This window comes from Pseudocercospora fijiensis, assembly GCF_000340215.1.
Source record: "Pseudocercospora fijiensis CIRAD86 unplaced genomic scaffold MYCFIscaffold_7, whole genome shotgun sequence".
Classification (NCBI taxonomy): domain Eukaryota; kingdom Fungi; phylum Ascomycota; class Dothideomycetes; order Mycosphaerellales; family Mycosphaerellaceae; genus Pseudocercospora; species Pseudocercospora fijiensis.
This window is the reverse complement of record NW_006921538.1, coordinates 3,900,736-3,925,722: the sequence shown is the minus strand read 5'-3', so window position 1 is coordinate 3,925,722 and position 24,987 is coordinate 3,900,736. Positions and strand designations below refer to the sequence as shown.

The 24,987-nt window shown below is 53.1% G+C and overlaps 10 protein-coding genes across 10 annotated transcripts; 5 read left to right on the top strand and 5 right to left on the bottom strand.

Annotated features, from left to right (window-relative positions):
• Nucleotides 1-171: 171 nt before the first annotated feature.
• Nucleotides 172-1,359, top strand: MYCFIDRAFT_78283 (uncharacterized protein; the record flags this gene model as incomplete). Its single annotated transcript, XM_007930777.1, has 1 exon — nt 172-1,359. The coding sequence occupies one exon, from the start codon at nt 172-174 to the stop codon at nt 1,357-1,359; it is 1,188 nt and encodes a 395-aa protein (XP_007928968.1).
• A 1,039-nt stretch (nt 1,360-2,398) lies between these two features.
• MYCFIDRAFT_31447 (uncharacterized protein) lies at nt 2,399-2,761 on the bottom strand (the record flags this gene model as incomplete). The annotated part of the gene is made up of 1 exon (XM_007930591.1): nt 2,399-2,761. A coding segment is annotated over one exon (363 nt), but the record flags the coding sequence as incomplete, so codon positions are not given.
• Nucleotides 2,762-3,888: 1,127 nt separating this feature from the next.
• MYCFIDRAFT_198769 (uncharacterized protein) lies at nt 3,889-6,203 on the top strand (the record flags this gene model as incomplete). Its single annotated transcript, XM_007931283.1, has 3 exons — nt 3,889-5,066; nt 5,560-5,727; nt 5,873-6,203. The coding sequence occupies 3 exons, from the start codon at nt 3,889-3,891 to the stop codon at nt 6,201-6,203; spliced, it is 1,677 nt and encodes a 558-aa protein (XP_007929474.1).
• A 437-nt stretch (nt 6,204-6,640) lies between these two features.
• Nucleotides 6,641-10,922, top strand: MYCFIDRAFT_198768 (uncharacterized protein; the record flags this gene model as incomplete). Its single annotated transcript, XM_007931282.1, has 6 exons — nt 6,641-7,301; nt 7,632-8,378; nt 8,436-9,184; nt 9,254-9,538; nt 9,755-10,031; nt 10,786-10,922. 6 exons carry the CDS (start codon nt 6,641-6,643, stop codon nt 10,920-10,922), a joined length of 2,856 nt encoding a protein of 951 aa, XP_007929473.1.
• Nucleotides 10,923-11,295: 373 nt separating this feature from the next.
• MYCFIDRAFT_198767 (uncharacterized protein) lies at nt 11,296-12,342 on the bottom strand (the record flags this gene model as incomplete). Its single annotated transcript, XM_007931281.1, has 3 exons — nt 11,296-11,321; nt 11,417-11,883; nt 11,978-12,342. 3 exons carry the CDS (start codon nt 12,340-12,342, stop codon nt 11,296-11,298), a joined length of 858 nt encoding a protein of 285 aa, XP_007929472.1.
• A 1,659-nt stretch (nt 12,343-14,001) lies between these two features.
• On the bottom strand, nt 14,002-14,790 carry MYCFIDRAFT_78278 (uncharacterized protein; the record flags this gene model as incomplete). Its single annotated transcript, XM_007930776.1, has 1 exon — nt 14,002-14,790. One exon carries the CDS (start codon nt 14,788-14,790, stop codon nt 14,002-14,004), a length of 789 nt encoding a protein of 262 aa, XP_007928967.1.
• Nucleotides 14,791-16,836: 2,046 nt separating this feature from the next.
• Nucleotides 16,837-18,135, top strand: MYCFIDRAFT_21497 (uncharacterized protein; the record flags this gene model as incomplete). Its single annotated transcript, XM_007930558.1, has 1 exon — nt 16,837-18,135. A coding segment is annotated over one exon (1,299 nt), but the record flags the coding sequence as incomplete, so codon positions are not given.
• Nucleotides 18,136-19,566: 1,431 nt separating this feature from the next.
• Nucleotides 19,567-20,067, top strand: MYCFIDRAFT_198764 (uncharacterized protein; the record flags this gene model as incomplete). The annotated part of the gene is made up of 1 exon (XM_007931280.1): nt 19,567-20,067. The coding sequence occupies one exon, from the start codon at nt 19,567-19,569 to the stop codon at nt 20,065-20,067; it is 501 nt and encodes a 166-aa protein (XP_007929471.1).
• Nucleotides 20,068-20,482: 415 nt separating this feature from the next.
• MYCFIDRAFT_78275 (uncharacterized protein) lies at nt 20,483-21,244 on the bottom strand (the record flags this gene model as incomplete). The annotated part of the gene is made up of 3 exons (XM_007930775.1): nt 20,483-20,488; nt 20,580-20,591; nt 20,882-21,244. 3 exons carry the CDS (start codon nt 21,242-21,244, stop codon nt 20,483-20,485), a joined length of 381 nt encoding a protein of 126 aa, XP_007928966.1.
• A 754-nt stretch (nt 21,245-21,998) lies between these two features.
• MYCFIDRAFT_177514 (uncharacterized protein) lies at nt 21,999-24,580 on the bottom strand (the record flags this gene model as incomplete). The annotated part of the gene is made up of 14 exons (XM_007931279.1): nt 21,999-22,048; nt 22,081-22,162; nt 22,212-22,297; nt 22,332-22,511; nt 22,554-22,572; nt 22,599-22,664; nt 22,696-22,742; nt 22,780-22,838; nt 22,871-22,932; nt 22,971-24,013; nt 24,037-24,089; nt 24,126-24,336; nt 24,367-24,406; nt 24,467-24,580. The coding sequence occupies 14 exons, from the start codon at nt 24,578-24,580 to the stop codon at nt 21,999-22,001; spliced, it is 2,112 nt and encodes a 703-aa protein (XP_007929470.1).
• Between the last annotated feature and the right edge of the window lie 407 nt (nt 24,581-24,987).

Genomic DNA, 24,987 nt, shown 5'->3' with positions numbered 1-24,987 from the left:
AGCGGATAACCAGGAACATCTTGCCATCTCACCACCGCCGCACTGGACTGCGAGCATACCGTCTCCTTCACCGAACGCGTCGCAGTTGACCTGCATATCCCGAACATTGGTCTGCGAACTACTGGCGGTGTCGAGAGGGCAGGATAGGTGGGAAAGGGGCAGAACACCAGCATGGGTCCCAACTTCGAGCGAAATCCGCAGGATGGCTCTCCATCTCGAGGGGATTTCGCCAGCTATTCTGCCTACCTGTCCAGCGTGTTCAACCAAGTCACCGCAGCGACGCCCACGGAAAATGTAGCGACAGTGACCTCGGCCGCGGCCAGTGACGACCGTGACAATCAACACACATCCGTCCCCACAGCCAGGACATCACAATCCTACCCCGAAACGCTATCTCGACAAACCCAGATTCCGGTCAACACATACAGCATAACCACGTCCGGCTCGAGTTTACCGCCCTCTACCTTTGCAACCGCGACGTCGGCCGGGACCCAGACTCGGACCCCAAATAGCGCGACAGTCACTGCGCATGCCGAGAACAACAGCTCAGCGTCTGCCTTCCACGCTGACCACCACGATGATGGCTTATCGCATGGCGAGTTAGCAGCCGCAATCGTCGTCCCCATCATCACCTCCCTTTCAATCATCGTCCTCGCAATCATGTGTCTTCGCCGACGGAAAAAGACGAAACGAGCCAGCACCTCCAGCGACGCGAGTCGAGGAACGAAGAGATCATTTTCCGGCGCAGCGGCCGGGTTGAAAGAGAAATGGGGCAGTGTCCGAAGTAGTGCTTCGTCACAGCATCGAGAACCCGTCATCACCTCAGCATCAAACAACGCATACATGACAGGTCTCGACACCTCCCTGAGGAGCAACAGCCCCGAACAACAACAACAACATCACCACAGCGGAGAATTCTACCTCCCCAACCACGAAACCCAGACCGGAGAAATCCCTCCTCCTCCTCCACCATACATCCTCGGCGCCCCATCCATCCCCCCTCTAACCATCAGCCTCCCCCCCTCCCGCCGCCCCAGCGCCGTCGATCTCCACGACCACGACCACGAACTCTCCCACCTCTACCTCGCCGCCCCTTCCCCCGCCTTCCTCGACTCCTCCGCCCGCAGCATAAACTCAGACGTATACTCGGAAACCGCCTCGGTGCACTCGGCGCGCGCCGCGCGGATGAGTATTGGAGGCCCCATCACAGTTCCCATGCTGAATACCAGCAAGAGCCGAGCGACGATGAAAGACGGTGGGAAGAGGAATTCGGATCCTTTTGGTGATCCGCTCACGCCGATTAGTGCCATGACGCCGGTGGGAGTGAGGTCTAGGCAGGGGAGTCGTGGGACGGGATAAGCATCGCATGAAGCTGGAATGGAAGGTTGTATGATTGATGAAGACGATGATGATGATCACGCTCGTTTACGGCTGACTGTGTGACTGGCTTGTACGATGAAGTGAAGTGAAATGGGATGGGATGGGAACTTTTTTTCAGCGATGGTGCTAAAGGCGTAATTTTAAGAATTTTTTTTTCCCTGTGGGAGACATGGGAATGGGATCGCTCGTCGTAAAAAAAAAAATATGCATTATGCTATGCATATTTTTTTTTCTTTTTTTTTTAATCTACATAGCTGGATGGCTATATTGTCAAATGTGTATTGTTACCGTTTCGAAACTTTCGAATGTGAATTTCATCTCGAATCATTCGCATACTCCCCCCACGCAGCGTCCTTATCTTAGGAAAATGGTATAAGGTGCAGGTGGTTGTTGATGCAAAAGCTATCTATGACGAACAGTCCGATCAAATTCTTGCTTTCTGGTTGTTTTCGTTTCAGTTTGCATCCTACTTGTCGTCATTGTTTGCGATCTTGGTGGTTTCGTTTCGAGAAGCTCCTGAAAGCCTGAAACGGCTGAGGCTGAGTCTTTTTGGGTTTCGTGAGGGGGGAAGGGAAAAGTTGACTAGGATGGGGCTAGGAGGGAAGAGGCAGGGATGGAGATAAGGAGGCGAATGGAGATATGGAGTTGCAATTGGGATGGGTAAATGTCTGAAGCTATGAGTTGGATGTTGTCGAGCTGTTTTTCTTTTGTCGAGGACAGGTGCTTTGATTTTCGTGCGAATGGGGTTTACGTTTTTGCGTTCGGGGTCTTGGTGGGAGAAGGGCTCGACTCTTTGTAGTATTCGTGGCATTGAAAGGTACTCATTGAAGAGGATAGTATGAGAGCGTGATGGTGAAGTGGCCGAAGAGACCTGTTATTGTCAGTAAGTAGGCGGATGTGCGTATATTATAGTTGTTTAATCAGTTCGTGGCGGGCATCGAAGTATCTTTCGGGAGCACGGCCTCTCGATGATAGGTCTTTTGATCTTCTAGGTTGCTATACTGCTGCGGCCTATGACTTAGACGAGTTGGAACTCGCAGAGCTGGGCCTCAGCTTCAATCCAGATCTCACGCCGGTACTGCCCCCGTAGCATCTTCATCGCTGTTTGGCTGCCCCTGTAGGCAGGTCCTAGCCAGACAAGGACACTCCGCGCCTTCGAATAGATGTCCGCCATGAGTCCGACCTGATGCGTGCATTCGGTCATGCTGGTTTGGTCAATGCATATTGCATCAATCCAGTGTTGCCTCGAGCGGTACTTGTGCAGACGCGCCGCCTGATCCAAGAATCGTTTCAAATTGCGGGTGACTCTGACAGGTGTACCATCCACGAGCACTGTACAGTCCGGGTCGCACTTGCCCCATGTGTACGAAAGTGCGGTGTAGGGGGCGCGCTCGACAGTTGGTTGGTTTCCAGTCCACACCGGACAGCTTGGACCTTGTCGTCCCAAGATGAGGAAAGCAGACGTATCTGCTGCGCGTGGCGATCGAGTGCATTGTATGAATATCCTTGGTCGGAGGGAGATTGGATTGTATTCGCCGCCGTGGTGTAGTGCTCTCGGTCTGGGGAGACCAGTTCTGCCAATGTGCTGTCGTCCGGCTCCATCTATTGTTGCAGCCCGTCTTCTACAACGACGCCCAACGAGGCGTGAGCTGCAGAGACGTCTGAAATGGTGTGATGAAGTACGAGAAGGGAGTCGCTGTTTGACTACGGCATGTACGGACTGCACTGCCAGCCTTCCTGCAGGCCCCACATTGGTGGCATTGACATGGGGGATCAGCTTGAGCAGCCGCTGGACCTTCGGGTTCTGCCTGTCTCCTGTTATACAGTACAGTGGTGCCTTCAGCGTCAGTGTCGGTTCTTCGATTGATGTTCACAGTATAGGGGTGGGCCTGATTCCAATCGTATTGCAGCAGATTTTCTGACACTGAAAGCGAGATCCAAGACATCCACATCTGTGCGAGGTCTTCTCCTGATGTGCTGATCTTGGCCATGGCTATCGTGCCATGCACAACACGCCTGTCAGCGCCTGAGGTATGCAGGTCTGCTCCCACGTGCAAGGCCTCGCACGGCTAGAGTAGAATGAGTGCCAAGAACAAAGCGCCGAGGATGTCGGCGGCTCGAAGACGTCGGCGGCATTGAGATGGTACTGTCGATGGTATTGTCGATGTCGAAGAACAGGCGGCGTGCAAACAATAGGAGAAGGGGGCTGGGACAATAGGTGGTCAAAGCTCAAGCGGGAGGGCGGGAGAGCGGGAGGGCGGGAGGGCGGGAGGGCGGGAGGAAGACGCGGGGTGCGGTGCCGTCCGCCAAAAGCCGAGAGTGAGTGAGCTTCACTTTCTCGACATTTATTTTGGCTCAAACAACAACGAACGACGCGTCTCTTTTCTTCTCGCTGCATCGCACACTTTCGACACTCTTGGACATAAATTTTCCTCGACATTGGATTGGCAGACACACACTCACACACGCATCAAATCCGCATACAATTCAGCATCAAATCACATCAAAATGGTTGGGACGCGCAAGTCGCTCGGCGCCGTCGACAGCAATGCCTCTTCCGCCGCTTTCGTGCTGCCGGCCAGCACTGGCGACAAGAAGAAAGACCGACTGTTGCGCGAACTCTACATTGACGCCGCCGAAGGGCTACGAGGCGAGAAGAAAGCCGAATCAAAACAGAGCATCGACCAAGGCAAAGGCGTATACACCTGGCGCGGCGCAGTCTACGCCATTACCGACGACACACCACAAGAATGGATCGACGCTGAGGCTGGACGTCACAAGAAGAAGGAGAAGGAAGTCGTACCACAAGCACCAGCAAGCATGCCGCGGAAGCGACGCCTTGAAGATGACGAGGAGACGAGGCCGGCAAAGAAAGTACGACGCAGCATGCCAGACATGACTTCGCGGAAGCAGCGAGAGGCAGCAGGCACTTGGCCGAGAAAGAAGCTGTCATCTTTAGGGAGACAACGAGAGACTGGTAGGGAGATCAGCGAAGAGCCCAGGCCGAAGACAGATATCGAAATTCGGAAGGAAATGGCCAAGGAACAAGGATGGGAAGTCGAGATGCTGCCAGAGATCAAAGTCAAGTCGAAGCCAAAGCCGAAGAAGAAGGCTGCGTCGAAGATCACCAAGCAGAAGAAGAAGCAGGCTGAGCCCGAACAGATGCCCTTCCTCGAGCGGCTGTCCGGAAAGATTGAGGCGAGACAGCTTGCATTTGATGTCGCAAAGATGGCCAGACTGAACACACGCATCGCAGACGTCAGCGAACAGATCGAGACAGCAGAGGACCAGGACGGAAAGTTGGACAAGTTGAAGGAAATTTTGAGAGCACCAATGTCGACAAACGAAGAAGCGCATGAGAACGAACAATCTGTACAGCAGCGGACACCAGACACCGAGCAGAGCCCAGAGATACCAAAAGCCACCACCGAAGCCAACGAGCGTACCCACAAAGTCTCCTCCAGCAACACAACCCCCTCCCTCACCACCGACGACACCGCCGCATCAACCCTCTCCCCCGGCCCTCCGACCCTCGTCCCACGCTCCTCCCCCGAAATCCCAAACATGGAAGACAAAAACCGCGGCGGAAATTCCCTGCGCTGGTCTCTCGACAAATCCTCGATCCTGAAAAACCCGGGTCGAGCGGAAAACGCGATCCAGAAGAGTCGGCTGGAGGGAGAGAGCAAGTCTGCTCGTCGGAGGAGAGTCAAGAGAGAGATAGAATTCGTGAAGTCCTTGCCGATAGCTCGTGACATCTCGGCAGGACCGAGAGAGCGGAGTTTTTCTCCGGTGTAGGAGGGAGAGAGCTTGTTGGGTTTGGTTTTTTGGGATGTGAAATACGAGAATGAGAACGAGACATGATTGTATGAGTCCACTTCTTGTAGTAGTATGAATGACGAGAGACCGTTTTTTTTTGGAAGCCCTTCTCTCCGGCATCAAGGACCGTTGCTTTCGAGGTTATGAATGGTCTATGCGGCGATATTTGAGATTCGGGAGTTATGGGGTTGTGGATACCATATCTTTCCACGTGGGAGCTGGGCTTCTGGTATTGACTCGACTGGTCTATTGGCGACTATGCTCTCAAGATCACGACTAGTCTATGCGACGATATTTGAGATCTTGGAACAATAAGGTTGTGAATTCTATGGTTTTTCTACGGCGGGACTGGATTTCTGGTAGTAAATTGACTGGTCTTTTGACGACGACGCTCTCGATGTTACGACTAGTATGCTCCGCGGTTCTGGAGATCTTGGAGCTACGAAGATCTGAGCGCCTATTCTACTCACGCCAAGCCTATACTTTTGAATTTGTCTCGCCCTGGAATTGTGGCTTACGCACTGAAGAACGGTATGTGTAGCGACATATGAGGGCCTGGAGATGCGAAGACGTAAGCGTCACTGGCATTCACATTTGCGCTCGGTTCCGACTATTGGTGCCTTCCTTCAGAACCTAATGAGAACATCATCCATCCACACTTCATAACAAATGGTAGCACCACTGTCGAGAACGCTGGCGGAACCGGCGCGTTCCCTGTCACGATCATAGCCAACGTCACGGAGCAGATTCTAAAGGGCGCTGACGCTGTCGGAGCCTTGCCAGACCTAAACGATCAGCTTCAGAAGCGAGGCTATACTGTTATGGAGGTGGCGGCGCCACCAAAGAAGAGCACGAAGAAGGGCACATCGAAGAACCCGAAGAAGAGAGTGAAGGAGGAGAGCGACGACGATCTCGACGAGGACCTTCGTCCACCACCGCTACAGACCAACACCTTCGGCCGAAACCCTGCCACGTTCGGACGAAAACTGAGGGCTGAGCCAGTATGATCGCGGCTGTGACTTCCATGATCCGGAGCTGCATTGGAGTGCATCTCTTAGGACCGCCTCGTTCTAAGCTTTACGAAATCCTGACCACTGCGCACCACGATATCGAAAAGCGGAGATGGAGTCTGATCAATGAGCCCTTGTCTTGTCCTTCGCTGACCTTCGCGGCGTCGCATCTCATTCTTGCAAAGTCAGCATCATGGCACCACGCCTCCTTACAGCAGCTCTCACAGTCTACGCTCATGCTCATGCACATTTCGTCCTGGCTGAGGCGCCTCCGAAGCCTCCTCCATCTGGCAAGGAGGATCCGATGGACACCACTCCATTCAAAGTCGTGAAGGCCAGAATTGATCTACACTGGGAGAAATGCTTCTCACAGTCTTCCGCGGCCAAAAAAGGAAGCGAGGTCACTTGTGCCAGACTAAATGTGCCACTCGACCATGACGACCCTTCCGACGAGCGAACGATGCGTCGTTGCCGAGATTCACCATCACGACAAGTTCAAAAAGTTCGTTGCCATCACCGAAACCAGCTGGAGGGACTCACTCGAAAGCACAATCCAAAAATCTGATCCCGGCGCCTGGCGCCAGACTGCCAAAGTTGCAAGAAGTCCCGCAATCAACAGCCCTCGCTACCCACATAGTAACAACATCTCCAGTTCCGACCGCCACATGGAGTCTCTGTCAGACCTCGCTTTCACCCAATCAATAAGAACCAGCAAGCAAGCCCTTGGCGGCCGCATGGAATACTCCAACCTCTACCTCATCCACGCCGCCTCCGCAATCCTCGACCCATGGATCCCAGTCCTCATCATCAGCACCGCCGCCAACCTTCCCACCAAAACCGCCATCACAAATTTCGAAAACCTCACGACCACTCCTTCTTCTGGCAAAATCTTATTCATCGGAAACACCGCCGACGCCGTGACGCCGAATTTCAACGCGAAGCAGAAGCTTCACGAAGCGTTCGAGGGTTCGGGACTTTTCACGATTGATGGGGCGGGGCATTGTGCTGGGAATGCGGATCCGGAGAGTAGGTGTGTTGCGAAGTGGATTGTGCCGTTCTTTGAGGATGGGAGGATGCCGTCGGGGAACTTGACTTGTAAGGGGAAGTCGAAGACGGAGCTGTTGGAGGGGAGGAGTGTTTTTGATTTTGGGGATTATTTGTGGTTGTTGGACATGCTTGCTGGACGCCACGTCAGGGAGGCAAAATATCGATGTTTCTTGCAGCCTGATCGGGAGCTACGAAAATGCTTACCATCTCAGGCTTGTGCAAACTCTATTCCCAACAAAGTTACGATTTTCGTTCATCTTAGCCTTCCGCTTACAAGATTCCTTAGGCGGCATTTTTGATGAGGACTTTGTCCTCACAATCATATTCTTCGATATAAATCTCACACGCGCCTCACTGCTGATCTCCTTGACCCAGCAGACAACAGACATCGCAATATCACAATCCAAATGCGCTTCGCTTCCAACTTCGCGACAGGCCTATCGGCTCTCGCCACCACAACTCTCCTACAAGACAACAAGTCCAACAAGGCCAACAAGGCCAACATCAACAACAACAACAACAACAACAACAACAACAACGCTTCTCCGACACGCTTTGCCTCCTCAAAGATGGCCGACCCACCAAGCTACACGGCCTCCACCTGTGACTTAATCTGCCGAAGTCGCATCGTATTCCCCGTGGTCTACGCCTCCTCCACCATCGGCATATCCATGGCCATGACCGCGCAAAACTCCTGGGACTGGTGCAACGCCAACTCGGAAATGTGCAAAAGCTCAATCACCAGTACCTGCAACATGATCTCGGAAAAACTCGTCCGCGACTCCCGACCAACCCTCCTAGACGACAAGTGCGACGACAACTGCCTTCTCCGAGAATTAGAGACTTCTTCCCAGAAAGCTGCGTTCTGGGCTATGGATTGGGCCATCGGCGGAATCAACGGAACCGGGGCCGGAGATGTGGATCGTGATCTGATGGAGATAAAACGATATCTCGAGAATTCGAGACGTGATTCCCAAATGGCGGAAATTGTCACGGAGAAGAATTTGCTGTGGATGGAGTGGCCGACGATGTTTGAGGAGAGGCTGCCGATTGGTGGGGAGGATTGGAATGGAGTTACGGGGGATGCGATTATGCTTTTGGCGAGGTTTTTTGATGCGAAAAGGGGTATGTCCTCGTCGTGTTTTGGGATGGAATATGGGCGTTGCTGACTCTCTGTCATAGAAATCCCGGGAAGCGTTGATGATAAGATTTTGTTGCCCGGACCATGGCTGAAAACGGACTCTTCGGGTTTCGCAAAGATGTGGGAACGGCTTGCCACGTATCGCGCTGCTGATGTTCGAAACTCCTGGCTGGGAAAGATGGCCAGGGCTGTATATGAAGTGGTTCAGAGCGGGGATGTGAAGTCTCGAGAACAGTCTCCCACAATCTTCGAAGCAGGACGCACTACATTCCCGACTTGGACGGGACCTTCTGGAATCTCGCCAAAAGACTTCATCTTCATCGCAAATCATGTGCCTGGGGAGAAAATTCCGGATTTCGAAGCCACCTTCTCACGTCATGGCAATGATGTTGCTAAACGAGCCGTGACTGGGGATCCTATTGTTGATGAAATCTTCATGGTTGAGAAATATGATGTTCATTCGAATACGCACTACAGTCGGTATTGCATGGATGCCGCGGCTCCTGGAGAAATTCGTGGCGATTACCGACGTTGGGTGGAAGTGGATGGGCAAGGACTTCCTACTACTGAGCCTCCGACACACTTCTGGTTGCACAAGAGTCAGCTGAAGAAAGTCGTGCCAGATGACTTCAAGCCTATCGATGTCTCCAAAGAGGTGGACGCAGGTGAAGGTCCTTCCACTCACAATGTCGATGCGGCCAACCAGCCTGCGGTCGCCGTCCAAGATAAGCTGGCCTCCACTTACGAGTTCGTCGCTGAGGAAGCAATGGACAAATTGCGTGTCGCAATCGTAAGCCTGAGCGACGCGAAAGGGATAAAGCCGCCTAAATTCAACCTCCCGGAACTTTTGATCTCGAAGCCCATCCTCCGAGGCCCTGACAAGATTGCTTACAACATCGTCAAAGCATCGAAGGGCAAGTCGAAGAACTTGTACGGAGATTTGCATGGAGTCTTGCAATCCGATCCAAGAGATCCTATCAGGCAGACCAAGATGGTCACCGCAGAGGAACATCTTCAGGATCAATCGCCTGAACTATTGGAGGACGAGCCCATGAGTGATGCGATTAAGCAGGGTGAGGAAGAGGCGGAGGAGAGGGCGAAGAAGCAGAAGGAGTTGGAGAAGGAGTACTTGAAAGGGCTTGAGGTAAGTCGCAACAACATGTCCAGGCTCGACGATACAGTGCTAATCTCGTGTCGCTGCAGCAAGAGCTGGACAGGACCAGGAACCAGCAACCTGAAGATTTGCAGCCGAACCAGCCCGTCCCAGATTCCCCAGATTGGGATCCCATCCTTAATCCAGGACTTCCTGGTTTCCCTCCACTACCCCCAGGACCTCCTATCCTCTCTCCACTACCCCCAGGACCTCCTATCCTCCCTCCCCTCGATCCACTCCCTCCTATCAACCCACCAGATCAAGTCCCTCAACCTCAACCTCTCCCTGAGCCATGCCACCCGCCAACGAACTGTTATCCACCTGGAGTCCAACCGCCACCATCACCTCCGGAACCTCCTACGATTCCAGATCCCCCGGAACCTGCGAGTCCAGGTTTTCCGCCAATTGTACCGCCTATACTTCCGATTCCGCCGTTATGGCCTGGACATGATGATGATGATGATGAGGATTCTTCGAGTTCGAGGTCAGAGAGTTATTCTTCGACTTCGCATACGGCTTCAACGATAACCGCCTCGGCAACTTCGACTAGCAGCCGAGCATTATCTTCCTCATCGACTGTTCTCGGACGACCCGATCTGCCTCATTTGACTAACCACCAAACTACGACTTCTTCAACTTCGTATAAGGCTCCGGCTCCCACAACTTCGACTCTCAGCCGAGCCCCAACATCCTCCTCCTCCTCGTCGACGCTACAGACTCCTGTTTTCGGACTTCCTCCCCTCCCCACTTTCACTTCGACTTCTTCAACTTCGACTCGCGCCCCTCTCCTCTCAGGCTCCGCTACTGGTTTCATCGCTCCTTATGGCATGAATAGCACAGTTACTAGGCCTGTGCTACGTGGACCGACGACGCTTGTTACGGCCTTGAGGGGAGGGGAAGAGTGGTTTGTGGGCTGAGGAGGGAGGTGGGGGATATAGTAGTAGGGGGATTGGGATTGGAGATGTTGGGATGTGGAATTTGGGTTGGGAGAGGGGGGTTTATGGGAGATTGGTGGCGATGGTTTGTTTGGAAATCTCGGGTAACGTAGAACCAGTCGCTTCCATCATTTTCCCCAACGCCCTAAGACCATGCTACTAACTCGATAACTACGCGGAAAGTGGCATAGCGATGTCCAAGATCATATTCCTGCGTAGAAGAGGAGCCAAAGCTGGAATGCCACATGCTGTTACTGCTTACGCTCTCTTCGGGTGCAACTGTCACTAAAGTATGTGTTGTAGAATGTCTTGCCTTGGTTGCATCCTTTGAATTAGAGAAGGAAAGTGAGAATGCTGTGAGAATGCAGCTTGGCCAAGTCGTGGACGTCTGCTTCGACCTCATCGTCAAAGCGTGCTTCATGCAGACGCAAAACGAATAGCGCCAGCGGCCCTTCAGTACTAAGCTGTCAGGTTACGCTCTGTAGAGCGTGAACACACGGTGTGGTATGCAATTTGATGGATGATGTATCTAAGTTCCTCCAAACGAGGGAGTGGTGTACAATATCCACCGTCTTGAAGCAGGACCGACAGGCTCCCTGCCGAATCGTAACATCCTCCCTCCAACAATAGAAGACCTGCCCGTCCTCGTGCAGCCTGTCCAGTCCGTGCTCATTTGCAACCTATTCCAGTGATTTCGCGTTGTAGCGGATTTTCACGGCTGAAGTCCACCTGATCACGACTTCCGCTGTACCTTGTCTTCCTCGTTCTGTTCATCGCACAACGTAGAAATTTTTTCCATGGCCCTCATCATCCTCAGTATACCACACCTCTCCATAGACCTTTGGTTCATCAATGCAAATCTTCAAAAGCTCCTCTGGCACTTCATCCTTCCAACTCCAATGCTGAAAACAGTACTGTTCTGGACCACAGGTACATGGCTCGACCTCTTCAACCTCTTCAGCCTCTTCAGCCTCTTCAACAGAGTCTTCTTCGTCCCCACCACCCCAGCGCTGCCACTCTTCCTTCTCCTCCCTCCGCAACTCCCTCAGCGCCTCCTTAGCATCCTGACGAGCAAGTCTCTTCCGAAGAATCGAAACGATGGCCAGCAGAAGCCAACACATATCCAGCACCTCGCCAAGTCTCGGATTCTCCAGCGTAATTTCCACATGCTTCCAGGAGTCGGGATCTTTTCTGAGTGCGAGGGGATCGTAATCAGGGTTTTGAAACTTCAGCTTTATAACGGGGATCGGATGACTGGTGAAGAACATGCAAGCGAGCAGGCCGAGATCGAGTGATTTGGGAACGGCAGCGAAGGACACTGAAAGACTGCCCTCTTGTGAAATCTCGTCGTAGTCGAGTTCCATGTTGGGAAGCGTGAGGATTCCATCTTTCGTTTCGTATCTGCAAGAAGTCAGCGTCTTGCAAGGTGATAGCCGGCAGCACTGGTGCGTCTGGGAGAGACAGAGACACCACCAGCAACGCTTCAATTACTAACCTGTACGGGAGATTTCGACCGACAGGCCCAAAGCAGCCAAAGTCTAGAAAGTGGCGATTGTACAGCCCTGCAGCTGCATTTGCTGGCCCGTCGAAGGAGTGCGTGTTGTCTTCGTAGAATGACTCCAGCAGCGACGGCCCCGGGATGGTTGCGCTCTGAGTTTGAGCGAAGATGAAGGACCCAGTGAGCGAGACCGAACCATCGATGGTATCGCGAAAGTTCCTGCCGACGGCGCGGAGCAGCAGCACCTCGTAGGGGTCGGCGATGTTGGACAAGATCATCTCCAGCAGCTCGACGGTGCGGAAGACTTGACCGCGGACAGCATCGCGAGCAGCGTCTCTCTCAGCCTGTGGTCGACTGTCCATGCTGGTGCAGGGTGTGTCGGGGGTCTGATTGCAGCTGTTGAGATCCGAGTCGCGCAGTCGCGAAATGATGCGTGTGGTATGCGCTAACGGCAGAATTGTTATGTGGTGGTGAGGGTGAGGTTACGATGATGAAAATGTCAGAATTTCAGGGGACAAAGTGAGGGATTTCTTGGCCAGGAAGTAACGGCGAAAGTACTTCACCTGCAATGCATGTGACTAAGATACATAAGCTAGCGTGGCAACAACTAGGTCCAATAGGCAGAGACCTGCCTCTGCTTACGCACACTAGCGATGCAAAATATGCGGTCACGGAACGCAGACCGAGTCACGCATGGTCTGAGCTCGCCGCAAACAAGTTCTTCTTCGCGCTCCGCTGTCAACTCTTCTTCTTTCTTCTTCAGACACCAGTGTACAGGAAATCGTGGGTAAGTAAGGCATGCGCACGGCTCGTGTGTACAGCAGCTTGTCATTGACAGCTGAATCTATCTGTATAGCACGAGATGCACCGTTATCTCAACCTCCGCTCCCCCCTCCCCTCCCCTCCCCTCCCCTCCCCTGAGATGACATTGCCGAGAAAAAGACACACCGCGACTTTAACTGAACCTCGCTCTAGGAGCTTATTGAGCCTGGGGTGCTAAAAAGTTGTACAAGCCCGTCCATAGCAGTTCACAGTTCTCTCAATGTCACATTTGACCCCCATAAATCGAGTCTGACTGTGCCTTGACCGTTGCTGCCTTCAATTCTCATCTGCTATTTCGAGCGTGCCAAGGCACGAGAACATCAGTCTACTTGTGAGAACAACAAAGTAGCACGTCCTGCGCATCATCTTAGGGGAACGCGTTTGCCTTTCGAGATAGGCGATGTTTGCGTCTGTACGTCACACGGCCAATTTGATGAGAGACGACCCAATCTATGCCCTCTTAGCAGTTGATCAACTAGGCAGAAAAGTCATTCTTGTCGCCCTTCTCTTCTGTACTCCTGCAGCGGCTTTTCAATTCCCGTACCACTCAATTCTCCCTCGTGATCCGGACTTCCGCTCGCATCACTATCAGCAACACCTATAACTACTGTTTCTACGCACTGTATCGTCAACAAAGCAACGGAACAGCCGCTATACGGAAGCTCGAAAGCCACTTTGCTTCGTGATCAACAGAAAGGCATAGGACACAGCATCTCAAAACGACAGACGAAAGAGCTACACGCGACACCTCCCATTGCAATTATCGTGCTCACTGGCACCATATGACATGGAACCAGCTCGGCGGTGTCCCAAGAGATGGAGAAATAAATTCCGAGCGTGAGGAATACAAGAAGCTTCTTCTCAACTGGACACTGAAGCTCGATGGCTGCGCCGTGGACATGTTGATATCACTGCGACAATGGAAGCCCAGTGCTGTCGAATCACCAGGAGTTGTAATGGCTAGAGTGTGAGGTATTCCTTCGCATTCTGTCCGCTTACATTACACATGCTTCCTTGCCATGTCACAATGATCATGGGCTGGAGCGACAACGACGTTCTCACACGCCGACTGGTACAAGAGTCCCGCCACGACATTCAAAACAAACAAGCGCCTTTCCTCTCCTCCGCTCGCATTTGGCCTCATCCGGATCATGCTCGTCTCAATGTTCCTCCGAAGCATACGCTCAATTGGTGGTGCATCACTCCTCCGCTCTCAAAGCCCTCACACACTGACAATTCCCCACCTCATCCGGCGTCTCGAGATAGCACGTCGTGAAGTCGCTGCAGTCCTCATCCACCTCACACAGCACCCATTCCGGCTCTGGCGGCGCAACAACCGAGAAGCTGACAAACGACTCTCCCTGACCCTTGTCGACACTCCGCCAAGCATGATCGAGGTCGCCCAAAGTCAAGCCTGCCGGATTGCTGACTGTCGCCACCCTCTTCTCTGGCCAAAATTCAAGGTCTACCGATGGATCGAACTTGACCTCGCATGGCACTTTGAGCGTGGTGATTGGCGGCTGCGAGAGAAGGGTGCCACGCCAGGACTGAAGCTGGGTGGACGAGCTGGACTGTTCATGTTTGCTCCACTTGCGCAGCTGGATGTGAACTTCAATCTCATGAAGACCTGGTGGCTGGGTGACTCGAGACGCGCCGACCTGAGTGCTGCTCACCAGCTTAGAGAGTTGAGCCGTAGCTGTTGCGCAGCCGGTCATGTCCAGACAAGGGTTGAGACGCATTGGCGAAGGGTACAGGAGGGTTTGGTAGACGTCGTTGAGGTCGGGATCTTCTTCATCGGCGGTTGGATCCATTGGAGGGAATGCGGGCTTGAGGAACATCTTGCGCTGGAGGTGAATTGATTCCTTGATGCAGTCGCGCCAGGTGGTGTTGACGCGTTGAAGGGAGAAGAGGGCTTGCGCTGGTACGTTGAGGAGGATGGACTGGAGGAGTTCCAAAATCGCGCATACTCTGGCTGAAGCTGAGGCCATTTTGGACTGGATGGACAAGTCGACGACGATGACGACGTGAAGAGAGATCTGGGCGATGACGGTCTCGTGGACTTGATTGATGTTCGTTATCGAATGGTCGCCGGTGCAGGAGGTGGAAGCTGAAAAGTTCAGGGTCCTGGTGGTGATGCCCTTCCTCCATGGCAACAGCCGGCTTCTTTGTTGACGGTGCGCTTCACCAGCATCGCTCCAGGCAACTACTCCTACCTGATGAAGTGTCGTTCGTGATTGCAGACGTACTGCATCTTTCTCAGCCGGCCAGCGATCCCATCCCGCCCCAATACCAACGACCGACAAGATTTCCACAAGAACGAACCTCACTGTCTTCGTTGCGTGGATATTCTGTTCACCTCACGGCCGTCAAGGAAGGACATCGGTTCAGCAATACTGAAGCTGGACGCCATCCCTCGAACATCGGCTTTGTCGTTAGTTCTTTGAACCTCCAGATCACAAGAGCCTTGTCCTTTCATCCCTCGAGCCAAGCGAAGGAGCCAGGAGTGCCTTTTCGTGCCTCCAAACCGGCGGCGACTTTCTTGACGAGCTCCAATACGACCAGAGACAACATTCTTGTCTTGTTCAGTCCCATCACACTGATACCCCAGGAGCGCAGTCGAAGAATGTCGGAGCCAACCAGACAAATGAAGCAGAATGCGGTCTCTCCAACACATGCTCCCAGCTTCGCCAAGAAGTCCTGCCACGCAAGAACAACTTCACCCCCAAAGGTCCTATGGTCACCTACACCTCCTGTCTCTACCTCGTTTCATCACCGCCATGCCCTACACAATCATCCACAGCCTAAAGCACTGCAAAATCAGCATCGAAATCCTCATCCAATCCTGCCCCGAGGATGACGGTCCCGATCACTTGGCAGAGCTCGAAGTCATTCTCGAAAACGACAAGTACGCGATTCAAGGCGAGTTTGATGCCTGCAGATCCGGAGAGTGTCTGGAAGCCATGATTGATTTCGTTCAAGATCGTGGGGGGTGAGCTGGCAGAGGTGTTTGGAGAAGAAGATGGTTACCCGTGTTGGTGGCGCGCACATTGACAGAGAGTTCGAATATCTGTATGATCGTATGGTGCCGACGGAGAAGATATCGATATACACGGCCCCACAGTCCGATTTTGTGCCTCGATGTGATTGTTGGAGCAGAGAGAGTTCAACCGTGATCCGGCATACTTCCATCAAAGTGGCCTCCTGTTCCGTAACCGCCATCCACCCAACTTTGGATTCTTGAATTTTCAGTTGCATACATTCTTGTCGTCCACTTTTGCATATATATATCAATTTGAGAATGCTGCATGGCCACGATTGCACTTGTTCTTGTCGCTAGCCATTCTTAGACACCGAGGCCCACACTTCTCTTGCTAGCTCATTGCTGCGCGATACCACATGCAGGAATCCAGGAATTGGCGACGGCAGCCATTGGCTCGAGAAATTGCCCAGAACGGTGAAAATGGAGAAGTGGGTTGCGACGAGATCCACTCGCTTGGCGACGACATGACCACTTTTGCTCAGCCCGCGGAGGAGTCCATTATTAGAGCCGATTCACCGCCTCGTAGCAATCTGACAGGCGTGGAAACGTGAGCCTGACAGCCTGGAAGGTGTTGTGGCGTCTGTCGGGCTATTCTGAGCAGCGTCGTGGCCTCGCAGTGCAGCTGACAGCGAGACACAAAGAAACGCCACCTTTCTTGGCCTCGTCTCGTCGGAAGATGTTTGCCCCTTGTCGAACAACGGCAGCACAATGCAGGAATCTGGCGTATCAAGCGTCGAGAAGGCAGTCGAGGAAAGCTGGAAATGTATGGCAACAAAGCACACGTCCTCCAACGTGACATCTTCCATGCCGGTGACCGCATCGCCCCATCTCTGGGCGCCCATCTCTTGGCACATTGGCATGCCGCTCCAGAAGGATCAAAAAGCTTCTGCGGCCACGCACTAATTGCGTGTCGCGCTACAAGTAAGTTGGTACAAAGTCGGCAGAGACCCCAGCATCTGCAGCTGTCGGGACCCAGACCAGGAGACCCCAGGAAATGAGAGGACATATGTTTTCCACGGCAGTGGTCACAGTACTGCTTGCCAGTGCGGAGGCGATCACTCTGAAGCAGAAGTCGACATCGAATCGTTCGCCGAAAGTCGTACACCAGAAAGTCCACAAGCACCATGTCGAGAACCCAGCCGAGCGAGATCGAAGAAGATTTCTGCACAAGCGACAGGCCGAGAATGGAGTCGTCAATGTACCGCTCTCGAACGAGCTGTTTCTGTACTACATGGAGATGACAGTCGGCACGCCACCACAGGAGTTCCAAGTCCATGTCGATACCGGAAGCAGTGATCTCTGGCTCAACTATGCGGGGAGCGAATATTGCGAATTACCCTCTGATCCGTGCATTACTGGCACCTACAACGCGAACGATTCGTCAACGTACGAGTACATCAACAGCTTGTTCACGATCCAGTATGTCGATGGTTCGGATTCGGCCGGCGACTATGTGCGAGACGAGGTACGGATCATGGACGGAGAGGTTGTGATACCGTCGCAACAATTTGGTGTGGGATATGCCTCTTCGACACCGGATGGAATTCTCGGGATTGGGTATGCTGCCAACGAGGTCCAGGTTGCGTATGGTGGCGAGGAATATGCGAATCTGCCCGTCAGCCTCCGGAACGAAAGCTATATCAACACTCTCGCCTACAGCTTCTGGCTAAACGACTTGATGGCCGAGGAAGGCGAGCTCCTCTTCGGCGGCGTGGATACCGCGAAGTATCGTGGCGAGCTGGTCTCGCTGCCCATCATCCCCACTCGAGGCGTATATCGAGAGTTCACTATCGAGCTCACTGCCGTCGGACTCAGCGGCGATGCGGAGGAGTTCAGCGGCACGACGACCGAAGTCCATCTCGACACTGGAGCCAGCTTGTCGTACCTCCCCGACGACACCACTCAAGCGATCTGGGAGCACCTTGATGCGGATTACCTCGAGGAGTATGGCGTTGCGATTGCCGACTGCTCTCTCGCTGCGTCCGACGACACGATCGACTTCCGCTTTTCTGAAGACGTGACGATTCAGGTCTCGATGCGCGAGATGGTGATTCCTCTATCGACGGGACTGGGCTTGGATGTTTGCTTCGTGGGTGTCTTGCCTGCGGCCAGATCTCCTCTTAGCACTTCTGATCGCCAATATCTCATCCTCGGTGACACGTTCTTGAGATCCGCGTACGTGGTGTATGATTTGGAGAAGAACGAGATTTCTATGGCGCAGACTCTTTTCAATACCACCGATTCGAATGTTCTGGAGATTGTGAATGGGACTGATCTGCCGAGTGGTACTGGAAGCGAGAATGGCGGTGGCTCCGCGTCGAATTCTGAAGATCAGGAGAGTGGAGTTCGACGTGTTCAGTCGTCGAGCATGGCGTTGGTGGTGATCGTGGTTGGGATGATCGTTTTCCTGAAGTAGCATAGATGTGTGAGCGACAGCGACAATACCAGTTTGGTTCTCTACTTCCATTCTTGATGGCGCGTGCAATCTTGGTGATTATGCTTCCACCGCGCGTGGACAGCTGTAGTGACAACATGAAGCCTATGCCGCTGCTGCTCTCGTGGCCTGGAGATGTTTGACGACGCCATACATTCCCCCTTGCCCATCTTCTCACCTGCCTGCAGTTGAAGTGTTGCGCCTTGCTTGTCTCAGGCCTGCTTGTGCTGTGATGGCCGGCTGGCGTGACTTTGGGTGATGCTGTCGAATGACGGCGCAGCCCAACCTTTGCCGCATTGGCTCAGCTTCTTCTCCAGCCGTCGGCAGATGCCAACAAGATGATGAAAAAGTAGTTTGCAATCAAAAATTCAGCACGCTGGTAGCCATCCAGCCACCGGTGGGTACCCGCAATGTGCAATGCAGTACCACCGATGCGTGGACATTCTTGAGCGTCCTAAGAGAACCTGTCAGTACATGATGACGAGCGTGAGAAAGGAAGAGAAGACTTACCACGGCGCACGGTGTTGGTTGTCCGAAGAGCCCACACTGTTATGTCGAAGAAAAGTTCAAGAGCAAGCAAGCAAAGGCGAGCTGTGTAGGTATTTCGAGCGGGAGTTCCCATTAGCGTGCTGGCAAGTACAATGCTTCGTTCTGGTGGTTGCGTGAAAAGATGCAGATGTTGAGTGAAAGGTTGATTCAGGGGTTGGTGAGGTTTGAGGGGATGTCCTCAGGCTCGATCTCTGCACCATCACAATTAGCACGAGACATGGCACACTATGGAACTCGTGAAGAGACCGTCAACGCTACAATACCGATGCCACTATCAATCGCATCAATGCCAAGTCTCCGTTGTGCATGCCCCGGAGCAGCGCCTACACGCAGGGGCGCTCGAATCCACCAGCATTGCAATCACATTGTTCCTGTTCAGTCACAAAGGAGTCCTGGGATTCGTTTGTCTTCTCAAAGGCCACGGTGAAGGCCACATTCTTTGTAGCAGTCACAAGCACATTTTTGTTCACCAGCATCTTGGCAGGACCCACCTCGAAACTTAAATTCATAACATTCGCTTGTCTTTCGGAAGATACATACCAGACACTCAGAACACAATCATCACGCGTTTTGGACTGCGATCAAACGTCACAGTACACCGACATTCAAAAGATTTCTCATCGAACTCTACATCACCAGAAGACCGTCTTGCTACAGCGTATGCTCGACAACTCAGTCGCATCCGCCAACCACTCGAGTCTACCCACAACCACCCCCCGCAAGCACAAAACCACACCCACAATGACTACATCCATCGAGAAGAAGCTCTCCCTCGCCCGAGCCGGCCTCATCCCAATCAACATCTCCCTCTACCTCGGCAACCACATCGCCAACTCCCACAACATCCTCAAACTCGCCCTCACCGGCGCCTGGGCCGCATCCCTCAACCTCAGCCGCAAAGGTGACGCCACCAAGCTCGAAACCCTAGGCACCCGCATCTTCGGCGAAGCAGAGTTCGAGACCGCCATCAACGAAGCTCTCAAGCTAGGCGCCAAGGGCCATAAGCTCGAGATCGTCAAGGCTGGATTCGCGAGGATTGAGATCGAGGCTTTTATGGGGGATCAGACGGACGTGGAGGGTGATCGAGAGGTGCTCGAGAAGATGCTTGTTGGGGTTTGGGGGGCGCTTGTTCATTGCAGGAAGATGGGGGAGGCGCAGGAGGTGGAGGAGATGGGGGTTTGGATTTTTGGGGAGGAGGGGTGGAAGAAGGGTGTTCGTGGTATGCTGGAAGAGTTTGTCTGAACAGCATGGTCTGCTGCGGGTCTTGGACTATCGTTTGCCTTACAGCTGCGCATATGGTCAAACGCTACTCTCCTTTAACTCATGGGTACCAGAGAATACCTCGTCATTCAGCATAGATTCGGAATGAGCGGCATTGAAGTCCGCGGTGACTTTGAGGTCGCCAAGCGTATGATGAAAATAGGAATCAAAGCCATTCAGGCTACATCAATCGGTTTCCTTTTCATCCAAAAACTTTCCTCGTGATGCTTCTCTCCCTTTTGCGCCCTTCCTCGTCACAGCCAATGTCTGTTTATCGTTTAATCAAACCGAGATAATAGTGGTGAGATCAAATAAAAGCCGCAAGTGTGTATTGAGATGTCTTTGGCTGCAAGAGTCGTTGAGAGGGGGGCGAACGAATCTGTAGTGCAGCACAATCTTAGTTCTATTACCGCCAAGGAGCAAAGCTTGACCATCGTCAGCAGGCATAGCTTTCCGTGTCTCAGAGGAACGATGCGGAGCGAGATGCGACTTACATTCCGTCTCGGCTGAACGGACTTGCATTACATACATTGAAGGTGTCAAGATCCTTTGCTACTTTACTCGATTCGTGCTTCTCGGCTGCAACGACCTTCCAGGCTCCAGGATCGCGACAGTCGCCAGAGCAGACCTGTCCCAATCACTGATGCCCGTCATCTTGCAGTCCTTTTGGCCTCGCCTCGGACTCGTTCCGCTCCCATGGAGCATCTTGTACACCGTCTTCATCTCTCACCGCATTGTCAAGACTCCGCTGCTGCTTGCTGGGGGGAAAGCACGCTCTTGGCCAACAGGCACATACCAAAGCTTTGGACGGGAGTCGCTGAACTCTGCTATCGATGATGGCGGAGTTGCGGAACTTCTCGATCAGGCTGTCAATGCCTTGGACTGTGGCATACGACACCTGTGCGATCTTTCGTGGGTGGTATCCTACCTGCCACTCCTTGTTGACAAAGTTGTTCACGAAGTCGATGATCGCCTCCGGGTCGGTGAAGTTGACGAAGGCGTAACCGACATTGGTGTTGTACTGGAAGTCGATGCGAGTGCCAACCGCCGCCGCCAGGCTCCGCTGGATTGCCAATCTTCGGAACACTGGGGATTGTATCGTCGGACTGCGTTGGACTACCAGGACAGCGTGTAGCGCTGGTGGTAGTACCATCACCATGCTTGCTTGGTGTCAAAGTGAGCGCAGCAAAGCCACCACTTTCCTTCACGACCGGACCTTAATCAGATTAGCAGAGCGCGCCAGATGCGATGGGAGACACTCACATCGAGGATGTTCGAGCGTCATTTCACCACTCAAGCCTGGCTTGGTATTGGGCGTCGCGGTTCTTCGCGCGCCTTAAAGTCTCCGGCTGAGCTGTCTGTCTCTAAGCGTTGTGGATTTTTCAATTCGCTTCGGATTGCGGGTGGCTGCGGGCGTTGAATCTTGCAAGCCTCCAGTACGGCTGGACTGATGGTCAGCAGTGTTCGTTGAGGCAGTATGCAGGTTGTGCGAGCGGGGACGGTGAGGTCTGAATTGTCGCGTGACAAGGAGATGTCAAAGTGAGGGACGGGGAAGCAGGAGGCTGTTGTTGCAAACGCAGTGAAAAGAAAGGGGCAGACTGCTGGACTTTATCTTGAGCAGTTGACTCACCAGTGCTGAGCGCAAGAGTCGGCGACTTCCTCAGAGTGATGGCGAAGAAGCTGAATGTCATCTGTACGGCGCGATCAGGGGCGAAGGAGCTGTTGATCAGGGGTTGGGAGACTTCAGGTAACAAAACAGCAGATAGTCTTGAAGGAGGAAGTGGAAGTGAGTGGAAAATAAACAAGGCTTCAAGAGAAAATTTTGCAACTTACGCCAAGCCGCGGAAGGGCACCTGCCGAAGCTGTGTTCAAGGCTCACCGCCATTCAGCTATTGGCTACGGATTGCGTGACGCTAAGGGATGTCCTCGCATGTGATCTTCTTGGTGAATTGTCCGGCTTTCTCTTGCCATGACAAAACCACATCGACCCTGCACTCCATGCATGTTTGCTCCGTCGCTTTCCCCTGACAGCAATACTGACATTACCCATCGCAAGCAATAAAACACGACCGCCTGTCTCCAATGTAAGTCACACACGGAGACATGCGATCATCGTGCTGCTACACGAGGTCCTTCCCAGCTTCAAGTGCATCAAAAAAGCGAATGCCTTTACCCTGGGCGATGGTAGAAATAACAGAGCGTGAGCAGTCTCCTAGATATACTGGAAAAGCTAAGAAGAGTTCCACGATGATGTGAGAGATCTACCTTCCTGACTGAAGTCTTGAACTGTTTTTGTGCACACAATTCTGCCTGGGAGATCTGACAAAGCCCTCGTTGGAAGCTGAAGCCCTGCCAAAGGAATGCCTTCCAGCCTTGCCGGAGACGGAGGCGCTTGGTCAAGGTGTAGACATGAACGAGCGGTAAGACTCAATGGTACTACCAAACGTAGCCTCGCAAGCAAGGGGAACCGAGGCTGACAATTGAGAACTAGAACAAACTCATCTCCGAGGGACATTTATCTCTCTGGCGAGTACAGACTGCGAGGCTTTCCATTTCTGTTGCTCCTTTCCAGGTACTACCTGGCGGGATCCACATATTCTACCCTGCGACCTTAGCGTCGTATCGTTCCGTCGAAATAAAAACGCCAATTCTATGACCTAGCTCCACGCGAGGTCATTCAAACGTATCCCTCACCGCTCGACCCTTCTGTCCCATGCACTACCTGATGGGGACCGCATATCCTACCCAACAAGCTTAGCCCATGTCGTTTAGAAGAGATAAAAACGCCGAATCTTGTACCTGGGTGAACACGAAGCCTTTCAGGACTCCTCCTCTCCCATCTCCTGCCTCGGCTTCATGACCCTAACGAGCTTAAGGCGTTCCACTATCGCAGTCATGGTGATCCTCCGACATGACAGACCGTCCGTATCGACTTCACTGGCATCGTCCCAAGCACTCTGTTTCTCTGCGTGATACCAGTCGTAAGTGTGCTCCGTCCAATACGGTACGTTGCTGATACACAGCCGGATCCCCATCTCCGCCACGTCGAGCTTCAGCATCTGCTCAACAATCTTCTCGACCTCTGCGGCAAACGTCGTGTCCTGCTGTGAAAATCCTCGCTTGAAGTACCTTCGCTGTCCCTTCGTTCCGTCGACGATCGTGAACGCCAGAGACTGCAGCTCTGGAAACCAACTTCCCAGATTCGCGATGTGGTCTTGTGCTTTGAAGAGCTCCACCGGATAATATCTCGCGGTGCCATCAGATCCCACCACGCGGGTGCTGAGCTCCAGATGCTTGATGTTATGGATTTGTGGCTGCAAGAAGGTTGGAACGACTTCTGTGGCGGCGCTGTTTCTTGATGGGAAGTTGGCGGGTAAGATGTACGTGCAGAGCTGGGGAATGAGCTTGATTGCCTCCTCGACGTTCTCGCTTACGATCTCTTGTGCGTTGAATGTCATGGTGTGCTCTGCGTGCATGTCCACAATCTGGGAATTGACCTTCTCGAGGATTTCATTTGCGATTTCGGTGATTGCCACCTCGAACCTGTCCTTTGCAGGGACAATGTCGCTGAACTCTCTGACGTGGTGTCCGAATCGAATGTGGTTATGATCGATGGTGCGCGGAAAAAGCGACTCGAGGTACCTCTTGATGACCACCAAGCGCATCTCGGTCGGCAGCGTGTCGCATAATCCGTTGACGAGGCGACGCCAGGTATTCTGGGCCTCCAGCTCGTCCTCGAGATACTTCAGGTATTTGCCGACGAGTTGCGCCTTTGTAGGAAGTGGAGGCGGTGGCGGAGACTCGGACCCTTCTCTCTTTGGCGGTAGTCCATTGCCGGTGTGCTTTAGAATCACCAATTGCCACCAATATCGCTCTGGTTCGTCCAGGTAGTCGCCAATCTCCTCCCAAATGTCGGGCGGAAGTACACCTACGGACGCCATGGCGAGTTACGTGGCGAAGAGAGTTGGAACGCTGGCCTGGATGCTAAGATGTCAGTATTGAACCTTCAAGAGACGTGTCAGGGTCGCGCTAACACTCACCTAGCGAATAGATTGCCCTTCCGAAAGACAATGGTGTACGAAATTGGCGAAGGATCTCTCTTGAAGCTTGACCTGAGGCCTTTCGACGAGGTGCGAATGGTCGGGGCGAGTTGTGTGGAGAGGTAGATATTTGATGTCGCAAAGGATGTGATGAAATGCGGCTTTCGAGTTTGAGTTGTCGCGACGCAGCGTTTGCCTGCGGGCTGTTTCACTCAAGTGGGGCACGTTGGACTTTGTTCACAAGAAAAGGCTCTACTATCCGCTTGAGGCGCGAAACTAGGCTAGTACTGTGTTTCAGTGCCTGAGAAACAGCGTAGGAGTCTGATGGTATACTCGGCAACCAGGTTCAAGCCAGACGCCTCTAAAGATTGAGCAAGCACCAGTGTCTCGATCACCTTGTACGTGAGACCTATTCCCGCAAATGTGAAAGTGATTGAAGAATTCGTGAAGAACATTTCGCGCCGCGGCCGTAATGCGGTAGCAGAGTGCGTATGGCTCGAAGCATTGCAGACCGTCGCCATGACCAAGCGGCTGCAAAGTTAAAGCCCGCATCCCTGCAACATCTGCTGAAGTCGCCTTACAACATCAAAGACCTGTGCATTACACCCAAGCGACGCGAGTACAGAAAAGAAACCATGACTTCCCTAGCAGTTTCCGCGGTTCTATACACCACTGAACTCCTCGAGCTAATCTTGGCCAACTTGACACCAGCCGACCGAATCGCCGCGCGCCGCGTCTCCAGATTCTTCCAGTCCTGCTTCAACAACTCTTCCGCCTGCTGGACGCCGATCTTCTCCAACAAGGACCCAGAAGAGTGGTGGGCGGTACATCGAAGTCGGCAAGAGATAATCCGCGTCGCCCC